The sequence below is a fragment of the Vulpes lagopus genome, chromosome 6 (genome assembly GCF_018345385.1).
Source record: "Vulpes lagopus strain Blue_001 chromosome 6, ASM1834538v1, whole genome shotgun sequence".
Taxonomy (NCBI): domain Eukaryota; kingdom Metazoa; phylum Chordata; class Mammalia; order Carnivora; family Canidae; genus Vulpes; species Vulpes lagopus.
This window is the reverse complement of record NC_054829.1, coordinates 92,587,559-92,614,767: the sequence shown is the minus strand read 5'-3', so window position 1 is coordinate 92,614,767 and position 27,209 is coordinate 92,587,559. Positions and strand designations below refer to the sequence as shown.

Genomic DNA, 27,209 nt, shown 5'->3' with positions numbered 1-27,209 from the left:
TCTGAACCTCCCCTTTATTCTCTATATCCTTTTAAATCATAGCATTCTTTGCAAAATCTATTTTCTTAGAGCTTGTGTGTTAAATCACAATGGTGTATGTCTTGGTCAATTATTATTAAAACCTAGAATCTTCCAACCAATGTAAACTTCAAGATTAATAAGCATAATGTTTTACATTTTGATTCCTTTCTTTGTTCTCTCTGTCTTAGATATGACAATAAGTCATTGTATGGACTGATCATTTCTCTTTAGTATCCATAGTATAAACATTTTGAACTACCAAAATGAGCTGACTTCTATCTTTCCCTATTTACTTTCTCTGGTAGTGATGTTATTTTTCTAGAATCACAATGACTATTTTTTTTAAGTACTTCTTACTTTATTTTATTTTAAAATTAATATACAGTAAGGCTGACTTTTTTTGGTGTACATTTTTGTGAGTTCTAACACACTTATGAATTCATGTAATCATTCCCACAATAATTCAATCACAGTCATTATTTTTAATTGTTTCTTTTCTTATTGTTGAGTCTTAAAAGTTCCTTACGTATTCTGTAAAAATATGCTTTACTGGATATAAGATTTGCAACATTTTCTTCCAGGTTTTACTTTGTCTTCTCATTCTCTTAACGGTATCTTTTACAGGGCAAAACCTTTAATTTTGATTACTTCCAATTTTATGGGTCATGCTTTTGGTGTTGATTCTATAAATACTTTGCCTAATTCCTGGTCGTGATGATTCTCTACTATGTTTTCCTCTAAAAATTTGATAGTTTATGTGTTATATGTATAACCCAATCCACTGTGAGTTAGTTTTGACATAAGATGGATAGTTTAGGTCACAGTCCTTCTTTTATTTTTAACATATGAATGTCCAATTGTTCTGACATAATTACTTGAAGAGACTATCTTTTCTCAATTGGATTAACTTCGTATTTTGTCCAGATCAATAAACTTTAACTGTGTAGGCCTATTTCTGGATGTTGTATTCTGCTTCATTGATCTGTAGGCCATCCTTTTGCTGAAACCATTGATTGATTGATGTATTAAATTATGTATTAATGTATTGATTAATATAACATTATAGGAATTCCTAAAATTGGGTAGCATAAGTCTTACAATTTTGTTCTTTTTAAAAATTGTTTTGACTATCCAAATTCCTTTGACTTGTTATACAGATCTATAATCAGTTTCTCTACATCTACAAAAATTCCTGCTTGGATTTTGACTGGTACTGTGTTAAATTGGCATCAATTTTGAGGAAAAGTGACATATTAACTGTATTAAGTCTTCTGATCCATGAACAGGGTATGCCTCTTAATTTATTTAGGTTTTCTTTGATTTCTTTAATCAGCATTTTGAAGTTGTTAGATTTATTCCTAAATATTTAATTTTTTTGGAATTATTATGAATGTTATTTTTAAAAAATTTTGAGTTTCCAGTTGTTCATTCCTAGTATAAACAAATATGATTGCTTTTTGTGTGTTGAACCTGTAGTCTACAACCTTTCTAAACTCACATAATATTTCTTAGAACTTTTTTGTTTATTCTATGAAGTTTTTACATATACAAGCATGTCATCTGTAATTGAGACGGATTAATTCTTTTTTTTCCAATCTGTTGTCTTGTCTTATTGGCAAGGATGGCTAGGATTTCTGGTATGATGTTGAATTGAATGGTAAGAATGAGCAGTTGTGCCTTATTCTAACTTATGGAGAAAGCATTAATCATTTCACCATGAAGCATGATTAACTATAGGTATTTTGTGATACCTTTTATCAGGTTAAGGAAGTTTCTTCTCCATTCCTAGTTTACTGTGTATTTTTTATTATAAGGAGATGTTGAATTTTGTCAAATGCTTTTTCTGCTTCAATCGATACAATCATATGGGTTTTCTTCTACTGTCTGTTAATATGGTGGATTACATTTGTTGATTTTCAAATATTGAATGAGGCTTGAATTCCCAGGACAAAATTCCCTTGGTTATAGTTATTATTCCTTCTAAATACTTATAGGCTTGATATATTAACACATTGTTGATTACTTTTTTGGTCTACATTCAAATCTATATTCATGTAGGACATTATTAGTCTGTAGTTTTATTTTCTGGTACTGTCTTTGGTTTTAGCATCACGGTAATGCTGGGTATGATCTGTTTTGATGACTATCCCTTGTGCATTTGAGAACAATAATCTACTTTTGTTGGGTTGAACATTCCATAAAAGTTAGTTGGATACAATTGGTTAATAGTATTGTTCAATACTACTATTCTTACTATTTTATTGTTTATTTTTTCTTCAATTATTGAGAAAGGAATGTTGGAGTTCCTAAATATAATTGCAGATTTGTGTGTTTTTCCTTTCAGTTTTATCAGTTTTGACTTTATATGTTTTGAAGTTCAGGTTTTTTTTTAAGATTTTATTTGTTTATTCACGAGAGTTACAGAAAGGGAGGCAGAGAAATAAACAGAGGGAGAAGCAGGCTCCTCACAGGGAGCCCTAAGTGGAACTGGATCCCCAGACCCAGGATCTCTCCCTAAGCCGAAGGCAGATGCTCAACTGCTGAGCTACCCACGTGTTCCTGAAGTTCAAGATTTTTAAAATGTCTTCCTGTAAATTTACTTTCATTAAAATCACATAATGTCACTCTTTACCCCTAGTAATTTTCCTTGCTTTATATCAACTGTGTCTAATATTAATATAGCCACTCAAGTTTTATTTTTTTAAGACTTTATTTATTTATTTAACAGAGAAAGAGAGAGCACAAGCAAGGAGAGCAGCAGAGGGAGAGGTAGAATCAGGTTCTCTGCCAAGCAAGGAGCCCAATGCAGGGCTCGATCCCAGGACCCTGGGATCATGACCTGAGGCGAAGGCTCATGCTTAACTAGCTGAGCCATCTGGGCACCCCAACCTTTCTTTTGATTAGTGCTTACATGGTGTATCTTCTTCCATTCTTGTATTTTTAACCTTCCACTATCATAATATTTAAGACAGATTCTTATAAAGAGTAAATAAATGAACCTTTAAAAAATCATTTGACAACTTTTTTAGTTGGTCTTTTAAAATGAACTATTTATATTTAATAAAATTATTGATATGTTTGGTATTTGGACCATCATTTTATTATGTTTCTTTTTATTCCCTGTGTATTTTCTTTGTTTCCCCTTTACTGTTTTTTTTTAAGATTTTATTTATTTATTCATGAGAGACACAGAGAGAGAGAGAGAGAGAGAGAGAGAGAAAGAAAGAAAGAAAGAGAGAGAGAGAGAGGCAGAGAGACAGGCAGAGAGCCTGACGCCGGGCTCCATCCTGGGACTCCAGGACACACCCTGGGCTGAAGGTGGCGCTAAACCGCTGAGCCACCCAGGATGCCCTCTATTTAGTTTTAAATGTTTCTTTGTATAGCTTTTTTAAATGGTTGCTGTAAAAATTATAACATACTTAGAATTATATTACTGTATGCTTAGAATTAATATTTTACCAATTCAAGAAGAATGTATAAAATTCCTATAAGTTCCTTTACTTTTCTCATTCATGGTCATAGTTGTCAAATGTATTACTTCTACATACCCTGAAAATTCGAACAAAACAATGTTTTTGAAAGCAATAATTTTTGCTTTTGATAGGCATACGTGTTTGAAAGAACTTAGAGGAAAAGAAATATCTATCATATTTATCCAGCTTCTACTATTTCTGTTATTCTTCCTTCAGTCTTAAAGTTTCAGATTTCCTTCTTGTATCATGTTCCTTCTGAGAAACTTCCTTTGGCATTTTTTAGAGCAAGTCTGTGTTGATAAATTCTATTACTTTTTATTCATCTTAAAATGTGTTTATTTTTCTTTTATTCCTAAAAAATATTTTCACTAGATACAGAATTCTGGATTGATAGTTCTTTTTCTTCAGCACTTTGAAGATTCTACTTCCTTCTGACTTCCAATGGCTTCTGATAACAAACCCAGTCATGCAAATCATTGTTACCATAGGAATGTATATTGTTTTACTTTGATTGCTTCCCGGTTTTTTTCTTTGTCTTATTGTTCAGCATTTTGATTATGATGTTTCTGGATATTGAGTTCTTTAAAGTTATCATGGGTGGAGTTTATTGAGCTTCTAAATTCTCTACCTTTATGTCTTTCATCAAATCTAGGAAGTTCTCAGCCATCATTTCTTCAAATTTTTGTGCTCTGTGCTTTTTCTCATTTCATTTTGGGACTCTGATGACACAAAACTTAGACCTTTCACTATTGTTTTATGGGTCCCAAGGCTTCGTTCACTTTTTTGGAAACTTTTTTTTTGTCTCTGTTGTTTAGGATAATTTCTATAGATCTGTTTTTTTAAGTTTATTGACTTTATTCTGTCATCTTGATTTTGCTGCTAGCCTGTCTAGAGAATATTTTTAGGTTATTGAATAGAATATTTTGAATTAGATTATTTTAATTGAATTAGAATATTTTAGGTAATTGAATTAGAATATTTTAGATTATTATATATTTGAATTCTATAGCTGTATTTTGTTCTTCTTTATGTCTTGCATTTCTTTGCTGAGAGTTTTCATTCATTTTAAGAGTATTCTCTCTTCTTAAAACTTGGTTATAATAACTTATTTGCAGTATTCATTAGTTACTTCCAACATCTGTATCATCAGAGTTTGTTGACTGTCCTTGCTCTTGAGAGTTAACATTTTTCTGATTCTTTATGTGGCAAGTACTTTTTTTTAAAGATTTATTTATTTTTTTATTCATGAGAGACACAAGGAGAGAGGCAGAAACACAGACAGAGGGAGGAGCAGGCTCCCTGTGGGGAGCCCCATGCAGGACTCCATCCTGGAACTCCAAGTTCATGCCCTGAGTCAAAGGCAGACACTCAACAGCTGAGCCACTCAGGCATCCCTGTGGCAAGTAATTTTTTCTTCCATCTGCACCCAACACACGAGGCAAAAATGTTTATTCACTTTTGTGTTGCACAAGTGTAAGAACCACATCATCTGGATTCACTTTAGGTAACAATAATTTAAAAGATAGAAAGCCCCTGTTACAGAAATCTTTAAATTGACTATTTGACAATTTATACAATAAATGAAGAAAACTGACAAAAGAACAGGCCAGTGATCACCCAACATAAAATGACAGGTTAACAAATGTGGCCAAAGGATCAGTGCGTATCATCCATCACCTTTTCCTATATATATATTTTTTTGGGGGGCGGGGGAGAGGGAGAAATCAGGGGTAACACAAAGGCAAGTTGATTCAAACTAACCCTATTTTTTTTTTTAATTTTTGATAGTCATGAGAGAGAGAGAGAGAGAAAGAGAGGCAGAGACATAGGCAGAGGGAGAAGCAGGCTCTATGCAGGGAGCCGACGTGGGATTCGATCCTGCGTCTCCAGGATCGCGCCCTGGGCCAAAGGCAGGCGCCAAACCGCTGCGCCACCCAGGGATCCCAAAACTAACCCTATTAAGTATATTATTTTGTACTTCTTTCTAAAATTACTAGGTGAACAGAACATGTATTAATATAGCTCATGCTACTCTAGTTTTTTACTGCAGGTCAGGAATCCAACAAGGTAATGCTCAGATTGAGGCAAATGCTGGAAATAAGTGCCCTGAAGACTATCTACTCTAATCATGAACTGCACTAACTGGGCAATTATTTCAAAATATGAACCTGATATAAAAGAACAAAAAAAATCTAATTGAAAAAAACATGTAGTAGATACAAATGGATTAGGTCAACATTACCTACTTATAAATTAGACTTCAAGATCATGCTCTGAGTCAAAGGCAGATGCTCACAGCTGAACCACTCAGGCATCCCTGTGGCAAGTAATTTTTAATTGTATCCTGAGTTGGATAGTAGATTAACTCTGGGTTTTGCTTAAATATTAAGAAGAAAGTTGATTATTTTGTTTCTCTCAACAGGCAATCAACGAGTTTAGGTGGAGGCTTCAGGTTCTGATTCATTCCATATGGTCAGTGGTCCAAATGTCATTTAGTTTTCCAAGTGTTTATAGTACCCTTTAAGATCAATACCATGGGAATGCCACCATATAGCAGTCTGGGACCTAGGCAATGGTGTACCTTATAACCCAGTTGTGGAAACCTGTGGCATGCTATTTAGAGTTAAATTTATGTGCACACAGCTCTTAGTCCAGCCCAGGAGTACATGAATAACTTTATGGGTTTGATTTCCTGATTTTCCTCTTCACCATGATTTCTCCCAACACATTTTGGGTCCCATGGGCCTTCCTTCTGATTCTTTGTACAGAAAACTAGAGCTTTAGTTTCCTTTGTCTTCCATGTTCATCTTCTGATTGTGTGTGTTTATACTGCCAAGCAACAGGAGGACAGAGAAAATGAAAAAGCAATGGGGATTCACTCCACACTCTTAGGTCTCTCAATATAGAGAAGGATTCCTTTCCCTCAGAGTTTTAGGTGTCTTCCTGGCCACTACCACCATCTGGGGACTAGGGCAGAAGAGACATGCTTTATTTTTTTAATTAGGTATCTCAGGGAACATCTAAGGACCAATATGTTAGGAAAACTGATGTGGTTTATAGTAATGTAAAATGTCAAGCATCATTTTAGGAAGCTCTGGATCAATGTTTTCTAAAACTCCCAGGAAATATATCCATGTCATTTAATTTAATAACCTCCAAGTAAGCTTATTTTAAAGAGTTTACTGATTTTAGCTTAATTCGTACTAGCCCTAATTTCCAGAAACCAGCAGTATACTTTTATAAAGAATACTTTTTACCTGTAAAACACTTTGCCATTTGTAATTTCCCCCTATAAACTCTGGTGGTAGTTAATGCCATACTCAAAATAGTTCCAGTTCTCTTCCATGGTAGGTTTGTACCTCCTGATCTCTCAGTGGTTGGATGGGGCCTTGTGAATAGTTCTGGCCAATGAATTAAGAGTAGAAGTAATATGAGTCAGTTCTAAGAAAATGATCTAATTACCTCCAGACCCTACTTTTCCTCTGCATCTTGTTTCTAACAATGTTTGAGATGATGGCTACTGTATCATTCTGGGTCTGTAAGTGATCACAAGCTAAGCCCTAGCTGACCTGTTGCAGTTTTATATCACATATTAGAAATAAACTTTTGTTGTTTAGGTCACTGAGATTTTGGCTTTGTTTGTTACCACAGCATAACTTGGCCTAACCTGACTGACATGTGTGTTAGCTTATATGATTCTTATGTGTTAAGAACTGTATACATATATATAAACATATATCTTCTTATATGATTTGCACAACAACCTCTGAGTAGGAAGCTAACATTTAATTTTCTTTCTTCTTTTATAGGTAAGGATACTGAGGCTCAAACAGGTAAATATTTTGCTTTAGGGACACAGAATAAGTGAGAAAACTAGAAATGAAACTTAGACTTACTACCTTCACATCTACTGCTCTTTTAAGATATAACTCTAAACATAGAGTTCTTCTTGATAGAAGAATTTCAAAGTTAAATATTATGTGTCATAATTTATATTTTAAAATATCATGTTTCAACACAGTAGTTCATGGTTTTCCACATCGTTGATAATTTGCCTTGGTCTTTTAATTGATCAAAGGAGCCACGAGGTAGAGAATACAGGAAGGTGATAATCATAACTATTTATTTATTTATTTATTTATTTATTTATTTATTTACAATAACTTTTTAAAGTAGATGCTTTGAGCTAAAGGCTATGTTTACATAAACATTTAAAATAATGTTTACTCATACAAAGTAGAGCCTTGGTAAGACTAATGTTGTATTCATAATATATCCTAATGACAGTCTTATTTGTGAAACTCATTCTTTTGAATGGGGAAACTATGTACCAGTTCATCTCCTTCAGGAAAATATACCTTAAGTATTTCTTAAAGTAGGGAAAGTAAAACAGTTTATACTGAGACAAACTGTTTAAAAAGCATCATCATCAACAAAGACCTTACCTACTATCTAGGAGTTGGTGTATGAACAAAACTGAAAAAGTTTTCAGACTTGAACCTTTCAGTAATCCTCGTTTCTGAAAGCCTACACCCTGTAAAACTATTCTGGAGCAATTAACCACACAATGAGCCGGCAAGACAGCAGATGCTAGGCTCCCCTTCCCGCCCCCCCCCCTTTTTGCCTCCTCAGTCAAACATATTTGTTGAGTACATATTTATCTACTTTTAAAAAAGAAGAAAAAAAAAACACCCTGTTACCTCCCTTCTAAAAGGAAGTAAGCAGGACTTCTTCTCCTCATAGGCTATAAAAATATTGACAGTAGATAATGGGCCTGTATAAGATACTGGTGGGAAATGAGTTAATAATCACAGGATCGAACTGCAGGGAGCTTCAGATGCTGCCCAAAACCAGAATGGCAATGAATACTGTTTTTGTTAATAACTAGCTGGTGACAGAAAGCTCTTTCAACCTTGCTTTACTGGAAGTGGAAAACACAATACGAGTGAGATATACAGTAATAAGATATACCTATCTTATTTATATCCATGAATTAATTTTTCACAAATATAAGAAAGAAATAAGCATCCTCTGTATGAGAAAAAAGGCTGGTTCACTAAATTTTTCTGAATTAAAATGTGATTAGCAGTAATTAGAAGTATTGGAGGATAAAACTCCCTTTTAAAAATGCTGCAAGAAAGTAAACTAACTCAGCCAAACAGTATTATCTAATTTAATATTAAGAGAATTTCCTCCTTTAAAAATGTTACTGAAGTTCGATATTCGTATGAGCCTTAGGTGTCAGAACTTTTCAGAAACCTAAGAAGTTTGCATATAGTCTAAGAAGATCAAGGTGATTAAAGTACCAGCACCAGAGTTCTTTTACGAATAGCTAAGGATGTTTTATAACCTATGTCATCTATATCTACATTTCCTTAGAAATTAAACTAACAAAGGAATCAACTACAGTCTGAAAATAATAGTTTTATCCTTCTCCCAAAGCATAAATCTTTACTGCCCTTCTGTATAAACCAAACTGAAAAGATAGGATGCATGATTTTCTGTAATGATTAACCCCCTATTTGCCAGCTGTCTCAGTGAACACCTCTAGACTTCACATTAGGTAACCACAAGTCCTACAGGTGCAAATCTCTTCTGCAAGTTGGCCCTAGCAATCTCTCCCTCCTACCTTCACCTTTCCCCGCCCCCCTCTTTGATTTCTAGAAGTATTATTATTCTAACTAGGTGTCCTGTTGATTCATGGTTCTTAATTTATGGGGTAAATGTTGAAATGATTTGAAACTTCTGCCGTCTGTGAAACATATAACCATCGGTTAGAGATGAAACTAGTTTACTGTTGAAAAATTCAGGAGGACCCAGCGAAAGGATCAATTACCTTTAAACTTCAGGACACAGTTCTGAATGGGTCATTTCATTTCCTCTATTGTTCCTTGTAAATGTCCTGCAAACCAGGTTACAAACATGATGGGCCAAAATTACTCCTCTTGAAGACATCATCCTTGGGCCTTTGGGAGAATTTCATTTATTGCCTAGATGAAAATAAACTGAAAAAAAGTACATGCCAAAAAGAAAGAGAAAGAACTAAGGAGTTCTTTCTCCTCTCTCTCTCTCTCTCTCTCTCTCTCTCTCTCTCTCTCTCTATATATATATATATATATATATAATCTCGAACTCCTATAGGAGCTCGATTTCACACCATATAGTGGCAAATGAGCACCCAGTGCTCATCCCGTCAAGTGCTCGGTTGATTTTAGAGAGAAAGTATCCCGAAGTTTAGTGCTTGGTGGCTATTTGGTGTTGAAAGCAGAAACCCCTTGGTTGCAGTCAAGGTGAATTGGAAAAGGGTGTTCCTGGAAGCCCCGCAAGTCCTGCAGGCTGCAGGAGGGATCCTTCTGAGAAAAGAGGCGTTGATGAACTCTGATGCGAAAGAAAATGGGAAGTATTAAATGAAGGTTACTATAGCAAGGTGCCTGCCTGGGGAAGAATTCTGACCGAAAAAGAAATAGAGATCTCTGATTCTTGATCAAACAGATGGGCTGATGCTGAGCTGCATCAGTGATCCCGAGTTGATTAACCGAGATTAGGAGGCGAAAGTCCGACGGCGCAGCCCCCGAAACACTGCTGGGTAGTTTTGTGAGGAGAGAGAGGGGAGGAGGAAAAGAAGAAGGGAGAAAACACCCTTCAGTCCACCCTGGCAGGAGCTCGGGAGGGGGGGGCGCTGCTCTCCGCCCCCCCCCCCCCCCCCGCGCCCTGGGCCTCTGCCCCCCTCCCCAAGGGGTCCCGGGGCCCTGCCCGCCGCTGCTCCCCCGGGAGAGGCTGCAGGCTTTTCTGATGCGTCCAGGACCTTAATTTGCACCAGCCCCCCCCACCCCACCCCCCCCACCCCCGCCCCGGCCGCTGGGACGAGGCGGTGCTGCCCCGCTCCCCGCGCCAGGCTGGTCCTGACTGGGCTGGGGGCTGGGGGCGGGCAGGAAGCGAATAGGGGAGAGAAGAGGACTGGACACGGAGAAGGTTAGAGCGACGTTGGGAAAACAGGACAGACAAGAAGGGACCGGTCAGCTAAGGAGGATCAGTACTGGGAAAGCAAGATCGAGGCCAACAATGAAGGGGGGAAGGGGCCAAGGGATGTCATAGGATGGGGGGAGGACAGTGCGGACGTGGAAACCCAAGGAAGGGAGTAAAAAGCAGGTGAGAGCTCATAAAAAGGAAGGGAAGATGCTGCGCAGGAGGGAAGGAGGCGCCCGAAAACGCTGGTAGGGAGGAGAGAAAGGGGGCTACCGCCCCTCTGCTTTGCAGGGACCGTGTGCTGTGGCCTGGGCGGATGAGTGGCCTCACGTCCGGAGTCAGCGCCTCTGAAACAGCTTCCTAACACTGGCCGAAGGGAATTTATTTTTCTAGATAACTCCTGGAAGGTCTTGTGGGGACGTCCCTGAGCTCTATACAAAAGTGCTTAAGACCTTGCCCTGACTCTGTAAAGTACACGTTAGGGTCATGGGAGCACAGGGGAAGGAGCACTTATCTCTGCCTGAGTTCAGGGCTTAGGGAAACAGCTGAAATTAGCATATCTAATTTAAGGAGAAAGAAAGACAAGGAATTCTCTAGTGGGGCAGAGCACACAAGGTCTGGTGGACCTTGATTCTCGCTTGTCTTTTCCAGGGACAGCAGCTGCCTGCTGTTGGGACAGTGACAAAGTCAAATTAGATAGGGTTTCAGCAATTCCAGTGGTCCATGTAGACCTTTGCATAAAGTCCCATGAGAAAATAAAAAGATGAATCCTCACGAGGCCTTGGAGGATGGGGGAGGTGAAACTCCAGAAGGAGGCAAACTCAGAGATGAAAGAATTTTGAGGACAACCCTTAGTTAACAAGATGAATTATTTTTTCCTTTATTTCCCAGGAGTGGGAGGATAGGGAGGGGTTCACCAAAGGGGACCTACGTATAAAATGCCTGGCACCTGGAAAAGTGCTCCAGAGATTCTCCCAAAGGAACCCTGCTCAATTATTCCTCCCATGTGTGGCTCCAGAGAAGCACTGGGCTCCCTCTTTGGCTGACTGACCATGCTTCCATGCTCCCAAGCCCCTCCAATCCCCGGACGTATGAGAAAACACTGAAATAAAGCCAGTGCCCTTGGTCTGGGTAGATCACACCTCTCTTTGCTGATAGCAAAAGGAACATGGTAGAGGACCAAGAAGAGATACACTTAACAAAATATTGGAAAGTAGCCTCTTAGCCTACTATAAACACTTGGGTCGTTTTCAAAGTAAAGGTTTGCATTCCCTTTCTAGAAAAAGGAGCCATATAAATGGTCCAAAATAGTGTGTGTTGGGGGGTAGTTTGGCCAGATGTGTTGTGTAGTACTGCAATGTGGGACATGTTAGTAAACAGTCTGGGTTTAAGTCTTAGCAAAAAGGGCTCTTCACTAAATCTTTAAAAGCTGTACTGGTATGCAGGTGGGGAGAAAGAGCAATAGGGAATACATATCCTGTAGTGATATATCTAGGCATCACCACAAGTACAAAGTTTATCCCTTGGTCCTAAAATGTGGCCTACGTTAATGGGCCTAGAGAGTATTATGCTAAGTGAAATGAATCAGACAGAAAAAGACAAATACCATTTGATTTCACTTATATATGGAATCTCAAAAAACAAAATAAACAATAAGCAGAATCAGACCTATAAATACAGAGAAAAAACTGATGGTTTCCAGAGGGGAGGGGGTGGGAAGATGGGCAAAATGCGCTTCCAGTTACGGAATGAATAAATCACAGGGAATAAAAGGTAGGCATAGGGAATACAATCCAAAGTATTCTAACAGTGTTGTACAGTGACAGATGGTAGCTACACTTGTGAGCATAACATAACCTTTAAAGTTGTTGAATTACTATGTTATACACCTGAAACTAATGGAACATTTTGTGTCAACTATACTCAAATAAACAAAGTGTGGCCTATATAATTGCTTGCTAACTTTCCTATTTTAATTAGAAATATATTTTGCTTTCCAAATATTCCCTACTCCCCATTCACTCCTTGGGGGCTTGATACCATCCAAGTTACAAGTAATACAGAAGAGATTGCCTTAAATCAATGAATAGAAGTGTTAAAAAATGGAGTACTGACTCATGGTAGGCAAAGTACAGAACTTTGTTTTCTTTTTTGAAGATTTTATTTATTTATTTATTTATTTATTTATTTGAGAGAGAAGGTAAGAGAGAGAGCAGAGCACAAGCAGGGGGGAGGGGCAGAGGGAGAAAGTGAGAGAGAAGCAGACCTCCCCATGCCACCTTCAGCAGGGAACTCAATGTAGGACTAAATCCCAGGATCCTGGGACCATGACCTGAGGCAGATGCTTAATCCCCTCAACCACCTAGTACAGAACTTTTCAAAAGCGGTATTTTACCGACATTTTGCTACTCAGATAGTGGTAAAGGTTACTTGGAGGAAGGTTTAAGGGAAAAAAGCCAATAGCTCAGATGACCAAGGGAATAAAAAATGTATGTTTTCACTAAATGAATCCACAGCTACAAATGTAGCAGGTTAATTTACTCCTCCCTAAGAGAGAAACAGTAAAAATTATAGCCCTGTTCCCTTAAAATCCTTACAAGCATTGATAGAACAACAATTCTGGGAAATGACGGGCTTTCAGGCCATTACTCTTCAGGACAGTTTCACATGACATTCTAAAATTTAGCCTCATTCCCTAACCTACATGTGCTATTTAGTATAAGGATGGATTTTTTTTTTTTCTGATGAGCATAGGAATGAATTTCTGTATAGCATAAGAGGCTCTCATGTCCAGTACTAGTTGAATCAGAGGAGCAAATCTGGCATTCTAAATGAAAATTATTCTCACCAGTGTCTCTTGAATCTGTCATCTGGAAATGGAGCCCAATCCATGGCCATCTTCAGAGAATTATTCCTCTTTCTGGGGCAAATGTAACATGAAAGAATTCAGGAATCTCTATCACTCACAAGTCTGACCAAGAATAAAAGGAGCAAGTGTAAGGTGATTGGCAACAATATGCACCTGAGGCAGGTGAAGTGTGGCGGGAAGAATGTTGACCTCAGACTCAGCGCAGACCTGGGTTTCTGTGGCTATTGTTTTTATGGTACCAAAGCTATATTACCTCTGGCAGGCCATTTCGCTGCTCCCGGAGCCTCAGTTTCTTCAGTATGAAAATAAAACTACACTCGCAACACTTCATAAGAAACAAAATGAAGGTATCCTCTGAGTTCACAAGAAAGAGATTGGGACTGAGATTGACTTGAAGATTAATACGAAGGATTTCAAGTCCCTTGGAATCTCTACTTTTTTTGGAGAGAAACAATGAAGACTATGAACAGGGTTCCCTTGGAAGTAGGGATGAAATAATTTGATGGCAAAACTACAAGGCTGATTGGCTCATGTGTAGCAAGAATGCCACTCTCACCTGGGAAACAAAGCCTCTTTTCTATGTTTTACTGAGATTCCACAAGTTGTGTAAAGGCAGGGGCTCTATTTTTTTTCTGTGTATCTCTCATGGTGGTTAACCCCAGTGCCACTCTGCCATCATTACCTGCTAATTACTCATTCGTTGATGAAGAGAAGGGGGAGTTGGGGGAATATGAATGAGAGATGGTGAGGCAAGAGATTGGAAGGAATAAAATAATTAGTCATCAAAGGAAGTCATGCTATTTTATGAGATCATTACCTTCTAAATCATAAAATTGGCTTTCTCTGTATTTTCTGATTATCATTATCATACAGGGAGCATCTACTCCTTCAGTCAGGTTATAGGCGGCTGAGCTTTCTCTTGAAGTCCATGGGCCTCTAAATGCTTCATGCTGGAGTAATTACAGCGATGTGACTTAGCCTACCTACCTTAAACCAAGGACATCATGGCAACCTGATTCTGTTCTCTATTCTCTTAGAATTTGTATAGCATGAGAAGATTCCTATTTCCTACTTTTCTCAAGTATTTTTAAAAAATATTTTATTTATTTATTCTTGAGAGACACACAGAGAGAGGTAGAGACATAGGCAGAGGGAGAAGCAGGCTCCCTGCAGGGATCCTGATGAGGTAATTGATCCAGCACCTCAGGATCATGCTCAACCACTGAGCCACCCAGGTGTCCCTCAAGTACTCATTAGTTATGATTTGGCTTCTCTCACTGAGCCAGGGAGTGAAGGCCTCATACATGAATGCTGCCCTTATTCTGCCAAAGGTAGCTGGTATCACCTTAGAGTTGAGATACCTCAGGCCTGAAGCATATTGTCCCAGGCCCCCATAACCTGAAAGCAACCAAGTCAAGTTCATGGGCTCCAAGAAGCTAAGTTGTCTGCTGCTCTCTTCTTGGAAAAATTACTGAATATTATAAAAGAAGGTAAAAGGGGATCACAGATATCCCTTGCTTTTTGAGGTGCCACATTAGGACACTTACTTTATGAAAGACCTACATTAGTACCTGTTTCTTCTGACCAAGGGCAAACCTGAAGAGGATTTTCATGTTTACTAGCTGTTGTAGAGGCTCCAGCACCCCACCCCCCCACCCCAGCAGCACACTCAGCAGCAATATTGACATTGCCTAGATTCTTCCCCAGGAACTACACTCAGCATCAAGCTGCCATAGTTCTGAACTGTATCTGTGAGCACCTGCGCTTCATCTCAATTTGTTTTGTGCATCCATCAGCAAGATATGTCCTAAGGGTTCAGAAAAGATTAAGAAAGGTTATTTGGGGGGGGCCCAGGAATGTCCAAAAACTTTTCCATGTAAATTACTGATAATCACCCCTTTGCTTTATGCCATTTTGGCTTATGAAAAGTTTCATAGCAATGCTCTACTTTTAGATAGCAAGGGAAACCTGTATTAGCCAATATCCGTTTTCACAGGCAATTCCAAGAAGATGTCTAACTCCTAAACTCCTTTAGGTCAATGCTTTCATAATATAGTGTTTGGCTCCATTTGCATCAGATACATCTAAGAACGTTGTATGCAGACTCCTGGCATTTTTCTTTGAAGCAATGACGCGACATCTCTTGGGTTATGAGAAAATTTAAAGATAAAAGTCCTATACATTGCTGCTAGGTTTCCAGAAGCAGATACGTGTTATTGAAAATGAAAAGAACTGACCTTCTGCCTTTCCGGTCAACCAGTGGCCTGATCTTTTTGGATTTCCTCCAGTCTTGTGGTCTTTAAGATATAAAGTGAACAAATGATACCTACTCCTTCCTCAAACGCTACCTCACCCCTGTTTCAGGCTGAGGATCCCTCCCAATCCCAGGCCCTCCTTCAGCAGCCCCCTTGTGCCAAGAGTTTGTAGGGGCAGGAAAGTAGGAAGAATCATGAGGAACTGTCTCCGGAAGAGACAGATAAGTGGCCAGTGGCCCCAGAGAACAATGACATCTCCTGGTTTGAGAAGTCTCAAGACAGTCACCTCAGATCCCACCTTCCTTCCCCATCCTGACTGTAGCAGGGCCTGGTAAATGGGCTGGTCACCAGAACACCATTTCTTTTTCTCAGATCTCTTTAATTCTTTAACTAGAATTGTTTTTGTTTCTTTTAAAAAGCTGTTTATAGTGGAGAGCATTTTGTTTCTCAACCCTATGGAGGAAACTTCTGGCTTCCCTGAGGAAAAAAAGTGAGAGCTTGGAGCCTGGGCCTGAGACTTCTCTGCAGATGAAGCAGCAAAAACCTGCTCTGTTTGCTTGTTCGTTTGGAGCCAGAGAGAGCAGCATGCAGGAAGTGAACCTCTGGGATGCAGAGAGGCCCCAAATCTTTGTTACGGAAATGCTTAATGATTCTTCTCTTAAGAAGCTTAAATGCGAGAGAAAAGTCATAGAGGCATGCCCCAGGCCTGAGATGTGAGACCACGCCCGTGCCCTCGCTTCAGCTAACGCTTGCATTCTCAGAACCGCGGCAAAATCCAACTACGTCTAGAATATGACATATTTTCGACCAAGGGAGGGCCTGAGGACCCGTGTGTTTGGCGGGAACCGGGGGCACGACGTCGCACCGCGGGCGCTGGGCCAGTGCGGCGCGCGTCCGCAGGGCCCCGGGCGCGGAGGATGCGCGGGCGCCGGGGGCCTGGTCCCCGGCTCAGGTGCCTCAGCCCCCAGCCCAGCTCCTCCCGGCCCGGCCCGCAGCTCGCCCGCCGCCGGCTTCCCCTCCCCTTGGCAGCGCTCGGCTGTTCCTCCGCGCAGCTTCTTTTCTGGCCGGGCCGGTTGCCGGGAGGTGCAGTGGGCAGTGGCGGCTCCCGCTGCGAAGCTGGGGGAGGAGAGGGGCCCGGGCGGGCCGCGGAAGGCGGCGAGAGGCGCTCGCTTCTGTGCGTTCTGCCGGTGGGGGGCGAAGAGGGCTGTCGGCCGGGAGAAGGCCGAGGTGGAGGCGGCCGGGGAGGGGTGAAGCCGGTGTTAAATGTGGCCGCGCAGCTCCCCGGGGAGCGGCCTGAAAGGAGAGCGCGCTCACCAGCTGACAGCGCGTGCTCCGCTCCAGACGCTCCGCACCGCGCCAGGAGCCGCTGCCAGCCCCTCTATTGTCAACCGCTCTCTAATTAAGAAACACTCGCATTACGGCAAGCCACCCCCACGCTTCTTGGTTCCTGTCCTTTTCTTTATCTGCCCCCGACGACTCTCCTCCCCTGCCTCTCCCCTGCGCCTCGCATTTAACCCATTCTCCGCCCCGTCCGCCTGGGCTCCTTAGAGGCCTAGCGGTAGGGAAGCGCCTCCCGGGTTGGCGCCTGGGACCCTGCTGGGCCCGCGGGTGAGGGTGGCGGGTGCGGGGACAGTCAGAAAGAGCGAGGAGACTTAAAGTTTCATAGCAACGAACAAGCCCACCCCCCCCCCGCCCCCCCAGGCCCTCCATCTCCTATGCCTTCCCAGGAAACCAATTGCAAATAATGTTAACGACTAGAGGTCACCGTAACTCTCACCGGTACTTGCTGGGCTTTCCAGATTGCAATTGACAAGTCTAGGTTGCAAGGGACAAGTAGGTCAGCTGCCTTTCGTTCCCGATTCTATCTGGGGTTTGAAGCCGCCGTGACGAAGTGATCGTCTCTTTCTCGAGCTTTCAAATGAACAGAGGAGAGAAAGAAGTCCAGGATACCCTTTGATAAAAGACTGCTTGCTTCTTTCAGGTTTCAATCTCTAAAATCAATCGAGAGGCCTAATCAAAGCATTGGTCCTGAATTAGTTAAGATTAAGGAAACTTAACTCCCCCCCCTTTTTTTTTCTTGTTATGCTGGACCCCCAGTAAACAATGTCCCATAGGGAACATGCTTAAACTTGCCAGCTGCCAAAAAATAAAGTTTCTTCAGTTTTCTGTGAAATCAAGTAAGTTTCCAGGAGGGTGGTGAGCCAAAACCCTTCACGGATATAAGTGGTGGGGCAGAAAGCAAAGACAGGGTATAAAACAAGCTGTTTAAAGTACATAAAACTCTAGAAAGCACCAAGCAGTGTTGCAAAAGACTGACCCGATTTATCTATCTTCATTACTTTAAGAAATGCTGCCTCTTTGTTTGTTTGGGTGATATTAAGCATGCTTAACTTGCACACATAGTTGATTCCTTTGCTAGTATCTTGGATACTTGGATCTGACTTTGGAAGGTAGAAGCTAATTGCTAATAATGGAGAGAAAGGAACCAGTCAGCATGGCAGGAGTGGTCTGGCATATGGGGAATGAGCGCTCAGAAATACTCAATATTCAAGTTTCCAAAATATTAATGAGATTATAGCAACCTGCAGCTATATGTTACAGCTTGTTAATGGAGTGTAAGAGAGCGGGCTGCCAAACGTTTGTTATGCAAACTCCATAGCAGAACCCTAAAATGGAAATGTGATTGTACATCTCTTTCAAAGAAATGCCAGCATAAAAAGAAAGAAAGAAATAGAATGAAGGAAAGAAAAGAGGTTAAAGTCCTCATTTGAACTTTGAGCACTTAATTTACACAAAGTGATTTGGCTTTTGGTGCCTGTCTGGATGAGTTAGAAGAATTCATCCTCACTTTTCAATCTGTGTGGTATAGAATTTCCAGTCTGATATTCTGTTGTGGCTGTTTTCTCTTGAGAAGAAATATAAAAGGACCTCCTTCAATGAAGTTCCATCATCTCTAATTCATGGATAATGCTCCTAACATTTAAAAATATAAATATCTATTTTTGTGGTGCAAGAGAAAACCTTGAACATTAGCATAGCTGTAACTCCTTTCCATGGATTTTCTTAGTGGAAAAAAAAAAAATCTGTGGGCACATTGACCTGGTGGATGGGAGTAGTAAGATCCAGTTCTGGATATTGACGCGTTGTGATTGTGTAATTTGGAGGCCAGTTAGGGGTAGTAGTTTCTCCTCATTTATAAAAGATGGGAAAGAAGATGCTCTTGATGTCATTTCTGTTTTGAAATTTCTATGAGTCCATGAAAAGAAAAATAATAACTTTGGAAGAGGTTTTTGTTTTTTTTTTTTTCCTGGTCAACACCAACTGAGCATGAATAGTTTTGAAAAATGAAATATAGGTCACTTTCTTTAAGAAAAAATAATCACAGTTTAATTTTTTCAGTCCTGCCCTTATCCTACTCAGATTTGTAACAGGTAAAAGAATCCTAGATCATCTTCTCTCTCTCCCTCCACACATGTACACAAATAATGATGAAAATATGTGGGTGCTCATCCTGCAAAGTTGCTGTGTGTCCGTGCCTGTTGAGTTTACTTACTGAAAGCAAAATGGAAATGTGTTAGAAGCAATCGCTTGATTTATTCAGCAGCCTGAAGATTCCTGATGTTTATCGTGAGCGCGGCAAACTCAGGGGTGCAAAAGGTTATCTAAGGGACAGGTGCATTGTTTCTGCCCCTGGAAAGCGTCAGGAGCTACCGCTCACCCTTCAGAGCTGGCGGAGTCTCTTGGCTTCCCTCGAGCTCGGACTTCAGCTGAGAGCCACGGACACCCAGGTGGTCAAGTCGAGAGCTGGTTCCAGGGTTCCCTATCGGTTCCCCGTCGAGACCAGAACTGCGCTCCTTGGCGCATGACTGTCCTGCAAACGTAGTCTGTGGCGCTCTCCTCTTTTCAAGGTGCTGGGCGGCTGGGGGGTGGGGGGTGGGGGGTGGGCTGGGGAGGATGATGCCGGAACGATTAAATTAACCTTCCCTGGCTCTCCCCTTCCCTGCCCACCCCTGCTTTCTTGTTCTCACAATTTGTTATCCTAATGAAGACACAAAATATAAAAGATTTGGCTTAAAATCAACTTTCTCAAATTCAGCGATGTTTATCCAGTGGAACGTCGCCCAATCTTTTAGTTTAACAAACGGTTCTACTCTCAGGTTTGCCGAATACAGTTTTTAAACTCCTCCTTTTACCGTCCCCACACGCACACTATATTCGCTTTTTTTTTTTTTTTGAAAAAAACTTTGAACCTGACACCCAGAGTAGTCTTTTCCTCGGTGCGGACCCTGAGGTGAGAATGGGTGTACTGTTTAGTTTCTGCAGCTGACTCAAAAATAGAAACATTTTCTACTAAGGAAGTAATTCAGAAAGACAAAATAAAAGCAAATATTATCTTCATAGTGAGATAAGTAGACTTGTTTGGCGGGGGAAAGACTGAACGTCAACAATTTCCTAGGATAACTGCAGGCTTCTAATTTTTGAACCAAGGAACCCCATCCCCTTTCTCCTCAAGTTTTTCCCATTGTTCTCTTTTCCATTCCTGCCTTCAACTTACCCCCATCCAGTACCACTAGGGAAGGGAAGAGAGGGAAGGAGGAAAGGAGAGAGAGAGAGAGAGAGAAACTGAGAAAGCTCGGGCTGTGTGTTTTTGATGGATGGCAAAAACCTTCAACTTGGCTAAAGTTTTTATGAAGTGGAAATGGGTAACCTTGGTAAAGATCACTACTCCTGGTGAGATCTTAGGAGACCTGAAACACGTGCCTCCTCTTGTAGAGGTTGTTGGGGCCAGGTGTGAGGAAGACGGAAAAGATCCTGGCTATTGAAGGGGCAAAAATGGTTGCAAATTTTGGGGAAATTTTACCTAACGATTTATTTACGGACTTGATAACTGGTCCTGCCTGAAACTACAATGTTTAATGACAGAATTTTTCTTCAAAACTCTTAGATTCGCAATTAACTAGGAGACGGAGCTCAAGGCTTCAGGATCCTTTCGAAATTGTTTTTAATGCTTATATCAGAATGGAATAAGTGACAAATAAAAGTTATTTTCACGTTTATTTTCATCATTTGCAAAAGAAAATACATAAAACAATGGCAGTTGGCTTTGCTAAATTAAAATAAAATGATCTCGAGTAGAAAAACGTAAAAAAAATTGAATCAAGATAAGTAGAAATGGTAGCAAACAATCAATAATAAATAAGTTTTCTAACATTAACAAAGCAAAATAAAATTGACCAAATGCTTTTGACACTACTGGATTTTTTTTTTTTAATTTTAATTTTTAAACAAACATTTGCAAAGAGCTTAAGGATTATAAGTGGCCTTGTTTAAAACAACAACAACAACAACAACACAAAAACTGGTCTGCAATTGGCAGCTGAGTTTGTCCTGGAGCCGCAGCAGTAGCGGCTGATAAAGTGCGTGCGCCAAGTTTCCTAGAAGACGCCAACATCACCGCGATCCGAGATACATACATACAGGGTATGTTTATACAATATATAAACCTAAGAGTCCTCTGTTCTCTAACGTTCCATCGTCAAAGGTTATTCACTTTGGAGCCATCAACTTTGCGTTTCATGATGCCTTTTGAGAAAATCCTTCAGAATACTCACTCTCCCACGCGTGAGTGCGCGCAACACACAGGGATGAATGCCCAGGGCATAAAATAAATTAAAACACAAACCAGCGACTGAGAAGAAAATGCGACATCTTAGCAGCGTATTGGCAGCAGGGAACTAGAAGGATGATGCCATTTTTGGGTACATATAATCATTCCTCATCTACCTACGGGGAGGGGGGAGGTGGGAGGGAAGAACACAACTTTAACAGCAAGTTTTCATCAGTATGGACCACAGGAAGTTCGGGACAGCGGCGGCTTTTGCAAACCATCCAATATAGCTGCCATAGGAAGCCGAGTCGTTGCTAAACAACGACAATCGCAGAGGAAAATGAAAAGGGTGCGCGGATCTTTAACCGCGGGGCTTCCCGCGCACTGGGCAAGGGCGATTTTGTTTCTGTCCCAGTTTTCAGGTTTCTGTCACCTTCCTAACTTGCCTCATCTGAGTCACTGTAATGGGAATGGGGGGAAAACTCCCCGTCGCTTCTGTGGGACCGGGGCGAAGTTTTGCTACTTTCTTCCTGCCCCGGCTGCAGGATGCCCCCGGGCAGGGAAGGCGACAGGTTCTTCTGCGCCATCATCGCCGTCAGGGCGCTGTCCTCGAAAGTCGGGAAGTGCAGAGCGTCCAGCTGCACCGCGTATCCTCCCGCGGGGGCCGGGGCCGAGAAGCGAGTCCGGCAGCCCCCGGGCGCCGAGGGCCGCTGGCCCCCTCCCGAGGCCGGCTGGGCCCCCGCTGCGCTCGCCGTGCCCGCGCCGCCTTCGTAGGGGGCGGCGGCGCGAAGGTGGTGGTGGTCGCTCTTGCAGGAGGCGGGCGGCGGCGGCGGCTGCTCCCCGCCGCTGGGCGTTTGCAGCAGCTCGGACAGGGCGTTGATGTAGATCTGGGCCATCTGCAGGGTCTCGTATTTGGACAGCTTCTTGTCGTTGTTGAAGGACGGGATAACGTTGCGCAGCTGGTCGAAGGCGTGGTTCAGCCCGTGCATCCTGCGCCGCTCCCTGGCGTTGGCCGCCAGCCGCCTCTGCTTCTGCACCCCGTTCACCTGTTTGCTGGAAGGGGCGCGCTGGCGGCTGCAGCCCAGCTCGTCCACTCCCACCCCGCCTTTCAGCTTACACAGCTGTTCCCGCACTTTCACGGGTCCCGGACTCTTGCTGCTGCTGCCGCCGCCGCCGCCGCCGCCGCCGCCGCTCCTCCTCACCAGCTCCCCCCGGCCGTCCGCCTCCTCCCGGGGCGCCGCAGCCTCAGAGACACCCAGCTCGGGGGAATGCAGCAAGTACTGGGCGGCGCGTGCCGTGCAGATGCCCTGCAAAGTAGGAGCCAGCCAGGCGCGTGGGTCGGTGCTGTCCAGGAGGGACAGCTCGGCCGGGTAGACGGGATGCTCTCTCGTCTGCAGGGTCGCAGGTGGCGGCGGCGGCGGCGGCGGCAGGTGGTGAGGCTGGGGATGGCGGTGGTGGTCCCCCAACTCCTTCACTTCAGCCCACTCCTCTGCGTGCAGCAGGCGGGACATTGCACTTCGGAGGCTCGGAGGCGCAGGGTCGGAGGAGGGACTGGCAAACCAGCTCAACTACAACAGAAACCCTTCCTGGGTCTCTACTGCACTGTCTTGTTTTTTTTTTTTTTTTTTTCTTTTTTTTTTTCTCCTCGACCCTCCCCCACCCGCACGGAGATCACACACACCAGGTCGCGTGCAACGAAGCTTCTCCGGTTGCTGAAGGCGCTGCGCCCCTTTAAAAAGCGGCACGCGCCAGTGTGTCTCCCCCCCACCCCCCGCTCCCCTCCCAGCCCCCTCCTCGCGCCGGTCGCGTGTCTGCTCAGCCAATGGAGGGCGCGGGCAGGCGCGTGCGAGCAGCCAATCAAGGAGTTTTTACACCCGGAGAAAAGTTCCTGCGTGCGGAAGGCTGGAGCGCCCGCTCGGCGGTCCGCCCCCCCCCCCCCGCCCATTCTTCTATCCTTTTTTAAGTTAGTCAAATTCATATGTTAATTGGGGGCTGTAATTCGACTCCCGAGCTGTGCCCGCGCGCCGGCGGCGGGGGTGCGTGAGCCGCTGCGGGGCGCGGGGCGCTCTCCCGGGGGAGGCTGAGCGCGCGGCTGCGGGGCGCTGCGCGCGGGGACCCCCCGGCCCGCCCTCCGGCCCGCGCGCCGGGATCGCAGCCCCCAAGCTCTCCTGTGTGTCTGCGTGCGCATATAAAGCTTTCAGAGTGCACGCTCATAGATCACAAATAATTGCATAGATATATAATCGCTGAGACCCACTATTTAAACTCCGGTTTAGAATTAAAAACTAAAAATAAAAAAAAAAAAGAAAAAAACGAACCGTCTCAGAATACGTTTCTGAATTTTCATCTCTCGCTCCAGATCGACACTATGTAACCTAGTAACGTGGTGCGGGGGTAGGACGCACTAACTTAGATCCCGCAGTCTTCTCCAGCACCGCGGCCACCTAGGCCTGTAATCTGCAGGAGACTCTGCTGAGCCGAGGTAGGACACGCTTGTTTTACAGTTTCAACACCCACGGCAGGGCTCCTTACGAAGTCGGAGTCGGGGGTGGTGCCCCAAGAAACAGGCGCCTGCGTCGCCTGCAGGTCTGGACCTTTCCAAGGTGCAGAACCTCAGAGTTACCTTCCCCTTCCGCTTCAGGAGCCCTGGGTTTATTTAATGGGGCGCGCTGCGTCTCCGGCAAACACCCAGAAACACCACAGCCTAACCCAGTCCACGCCGCCCTCCGAAGAGTTCGGGGCGCTCTCCCCAGCACCCCGTATTCCCGCCCCCCAGCCCCACCACCCCGGCCGCCAGCCCGAGAGCCGAACCCCGGGAGGCCCCGGGCGAAGCGGGGACGCTCTCGCTCAGGTGAGCTGCTTCCTCCCGCCCCTGAGCCCTGGCCTCTTGAATTCACAACAAAAACCAATCAGAAGCGCCCTGGCCCGGGAACGCCCCGGCCTGGGTCCCACAAGGCCGCACCTCGGGGCGCTTTCCCGCATTGGCCTTGGGGCGCAGCCGTGGGACGCAGCCAGCGGGTGCTGGTGCTGCTCCCTGCTTCTGCGGGGGAAGGGAGCTCCGTCCTCTCGAAAAGATGGTGAGAAGAAAAGCTAGCAGAGAGAGCTCCGGGAACCTGGTTTTGCAGGGCACCGGAATGACTGAAAGTTGTTCTTGCTAGTATTCGCGGGGACTTGATCTAACCTGCTACTTAGAACTCCCTGGGCAGGGACGCCCGGGTGGTTCAGGGGTGCAGTGTCTGCGTTGGGCTCAGGTCGTGATCCCGGGGTCCTGGGATTGAGTCCTGCATGAGGCTCGCCTCAGGGAGCCTGTTTCTCCCTCTGCCTGCGTCTCTGCCCCTTTCTGTGTATCTCTTGAATATATAAATAAAATCTTAAAAAAAAACAACCCTGTGGGTGTCAAATTACAACTTTCAGAAAAATGATGAACCATCTTCTGTCTAGGTATGGCAGTGTAAGCGGCCAGAGTCGGGCAGTATCAGTTGTTTATATTGCATTTTATTCCTAACAGCTCCCAACTGTATCAGCTGAAAGTTACTCCTTCCACATTACGTCACTACCAAATATGTAGGATGCCCCTATTTTCCTCGGGCTTGCATTCATCCAAACGGTTTGTTTATACTTTAGATTTGACTGCGTAACTGCCAAATACTCATTTTCCTTTGAACTTAAACAGTTTTATGGGCTGTAGCCAAATATTTGTCAGATACATCGAATATTGATCCTAATTTGCTAGCTTTATATATAATTATTAGCATTATCACTTCTTTGGTGCAAGACTCAATTTTTTTTTTTTTAAGACTCAATTTTTTTTTTTTTAAGACTCAATTTTTAAGCGAGTAAATTAGAGTAGCCCAATAATGTGAGGGGCAGTAAGATTTTTTTTAATAGGTTGTAGCGAAATACATGCTTTTGCATTTAGAGTATACAGGATGCTATTTTCTTTGCCTTCCCTTCCCTCCCCTTCTCTTCCATAGGTGGGGCTGAGGAAGCTAGGCTTCTGAGCTGGGGAAGGGGACACAGGGCCCAGTGCTCCAGGGTTAGAGCCTGAATAGTGTGAGCAGGGTGCCCCTGCAGAGGGTTTGTGGCATATGATGTCAATCATCAAGTAAGGCAACTGTCTGTAGGGGCTGGATGGTGGTGCAGCCCCAGAATTTAGGGTTTGTTTGAGCAGAGGGAGGAGAGCTTCTATATGCTTGGACTGCTGGATCAGTGACATAAGGAAGGATTAATGAAAAAAAGTAAATATTTGGGGACAGAGTAAGGTTTCTCACTGTCATAGAAAGGAGTTACAAATATAGAAATGGAAAAAGCTGTAGTGTTGGATTCAAATTGGAAATTCTGCTATAAATACATTGTTTTCAATATTTCATCTATATGAAATAGAGATAAACAGATACAAATCTGTGGTATGTGTGTACCTATATATATTCTCTTGTTCCTTTCATTCTCAAGGCCTGGGATCAGAATGAGCATATCTAGTTCTCAGACATTAATTTTTAAATAAAATTGTCCACTAAAAAGAACTGGCGTTCTTGAGGAAATGGACTGATTCCAAGAACGGGGCAGAAAAGATACAAGATAAACATAAAACATCTTGTATCAGAAATAAGGAAATGTGATGGAGACATGTCAAGGACCAAAGAAGCCTGCTTGAAGAGGCTTCTACAGACAAAACATAGGACAATTTGAGCATCAAAATATGTAATGATAGTAACAGATTACTACTACAACAGAATTAACTACTAATATAATAGAATGAATAATTGCATTGGAAGTTTGATGAATACTTAGTCACAAAATATGTGTTGATTACAAATGAAAGAAGATGGACTCTACTGCCATGGAGAACTATGGGAGACGCCAACTCTATCATGTGATCAAAGTTAATACCACCAGCAATGGGATAAACCAAAGTTACATGCCATTTGTTATGATGTAGAAAACTCAGCATTGCTTCCAGGATATTCCTACCAAAGATGTATACCCCAAATCCAATCAAGAGAGAACATGATGAGGCACTTTCGTGGCTCAGCTGGTTGACCTCTAGACTCTTGATTTTGGATCAGATCACAATCTTGGGGTTCTGGGATTGAGCCTTCAGATGGCTCCTTGCTCAGCAGGGGAGTCTGCTTAAGGATTTCTCTCCCTCAGCTTCTGTCCTCCTCCTCCACTCTCTCTCTCTCTCTCAAATAAAAAAACAAATCTTAAAAAAAAAAAAAAAAGAAAAGAAAAGAAGAGAGAGAATATCAAGCCCACCCAAACTGAGAGAACTTCTAGAAAATAACCGGCCTTGGGGCACCTGGGTGGTTGAGTGTCTCTGCTTTTGGCTCAGGTTGTGATCCCGGGATCCTGGGTTCTTGTCTGGAATTAGTAATCCATCTCAATCCAAGCATCATACCATAGTGTGTTGAGGCCTATGCTTTAAGTTAAGTCATTCTCTGTCTAGCCACAGTGCAGTGTTTATCTAATGGGCTTAAAAAATCTTAGGCTTTAATGACTATTCCATTCACAAGAACCCAAAGAATATTTCTCTAGAGGTGCCAAAAATTGAATATGAACCTCAAAGTATTCTCTTACAGGTTATTTAAAATACAAATTTCCTAATCATGATGAATTCTCCTATGCAGTGTTCTGATCAGGTTACAACCATTAGAAAAAAAAAGAAAAGAAACAAACACCACCCCCCACCCCATGCAAATGGATTATTTTTACCATTGGTTGTAGCCTTACCTTAATAATTGGCAATTATGGGAAAGAATTGGGTATTTATCCAGTAATTCTGATATGAATGGTATTTCAGAGTAATCAGTTAGTCTTATTTTGGTTCATCAGGAAAATTTCTTTTCAGAATACTTCCTTCTAATAAAGTAGAAAAAAAACCAGAACATTTTTAAAAATCAATTATTAGAAACTCCTAATGAAAATTTCTATTTAGGCAGTCATTAACAATGAAGGAACAATTAGATCAAAGCTCGGGGAATTTTACAACAAAGGGGTTCATCTGTCAACATGAACCC

The 27,209-nt window shown here is 42.7% G+C and overlaps 1 protein-coding gene across 1 annotated transcript; it reads right to left on the bottom strand.

The window, feature by feature from the left end:
* Nucleotides 1-20,689: 20,689 nt before the first annotated feature.
* On the bottom strand, nucleotides 20,690-22,875 carry ATOH1 (atonal bHLH transcription factor 1). The gene has a single exon (XM_041759372.1). It carries the CDS (start codon nucleotides 22,701-22,703, stop codon nucleotides 21,630-21,632), a length of 1,074 nt encoding a protein of 357 aa, XP_041615306.1. The 5' UTR covers nucleotides 22,704-22,875; the 3' UTR covers nucleotides 20,690-21,629.
* Between the last annotated feature and the right edge of the window lie 4,334 nt (nucleotides 22,876-27,209).

Bases quoted from the DNA above. Each gene is read 5' to 3' on its own strand.
- ATOH1 (XM_041759372.1), bottom strand. From the start codon at position 22,703: ATGTCCCGCCTGCTGCACGCAGAGGAGTGGGCTGAAGTGAAGGAGTTG.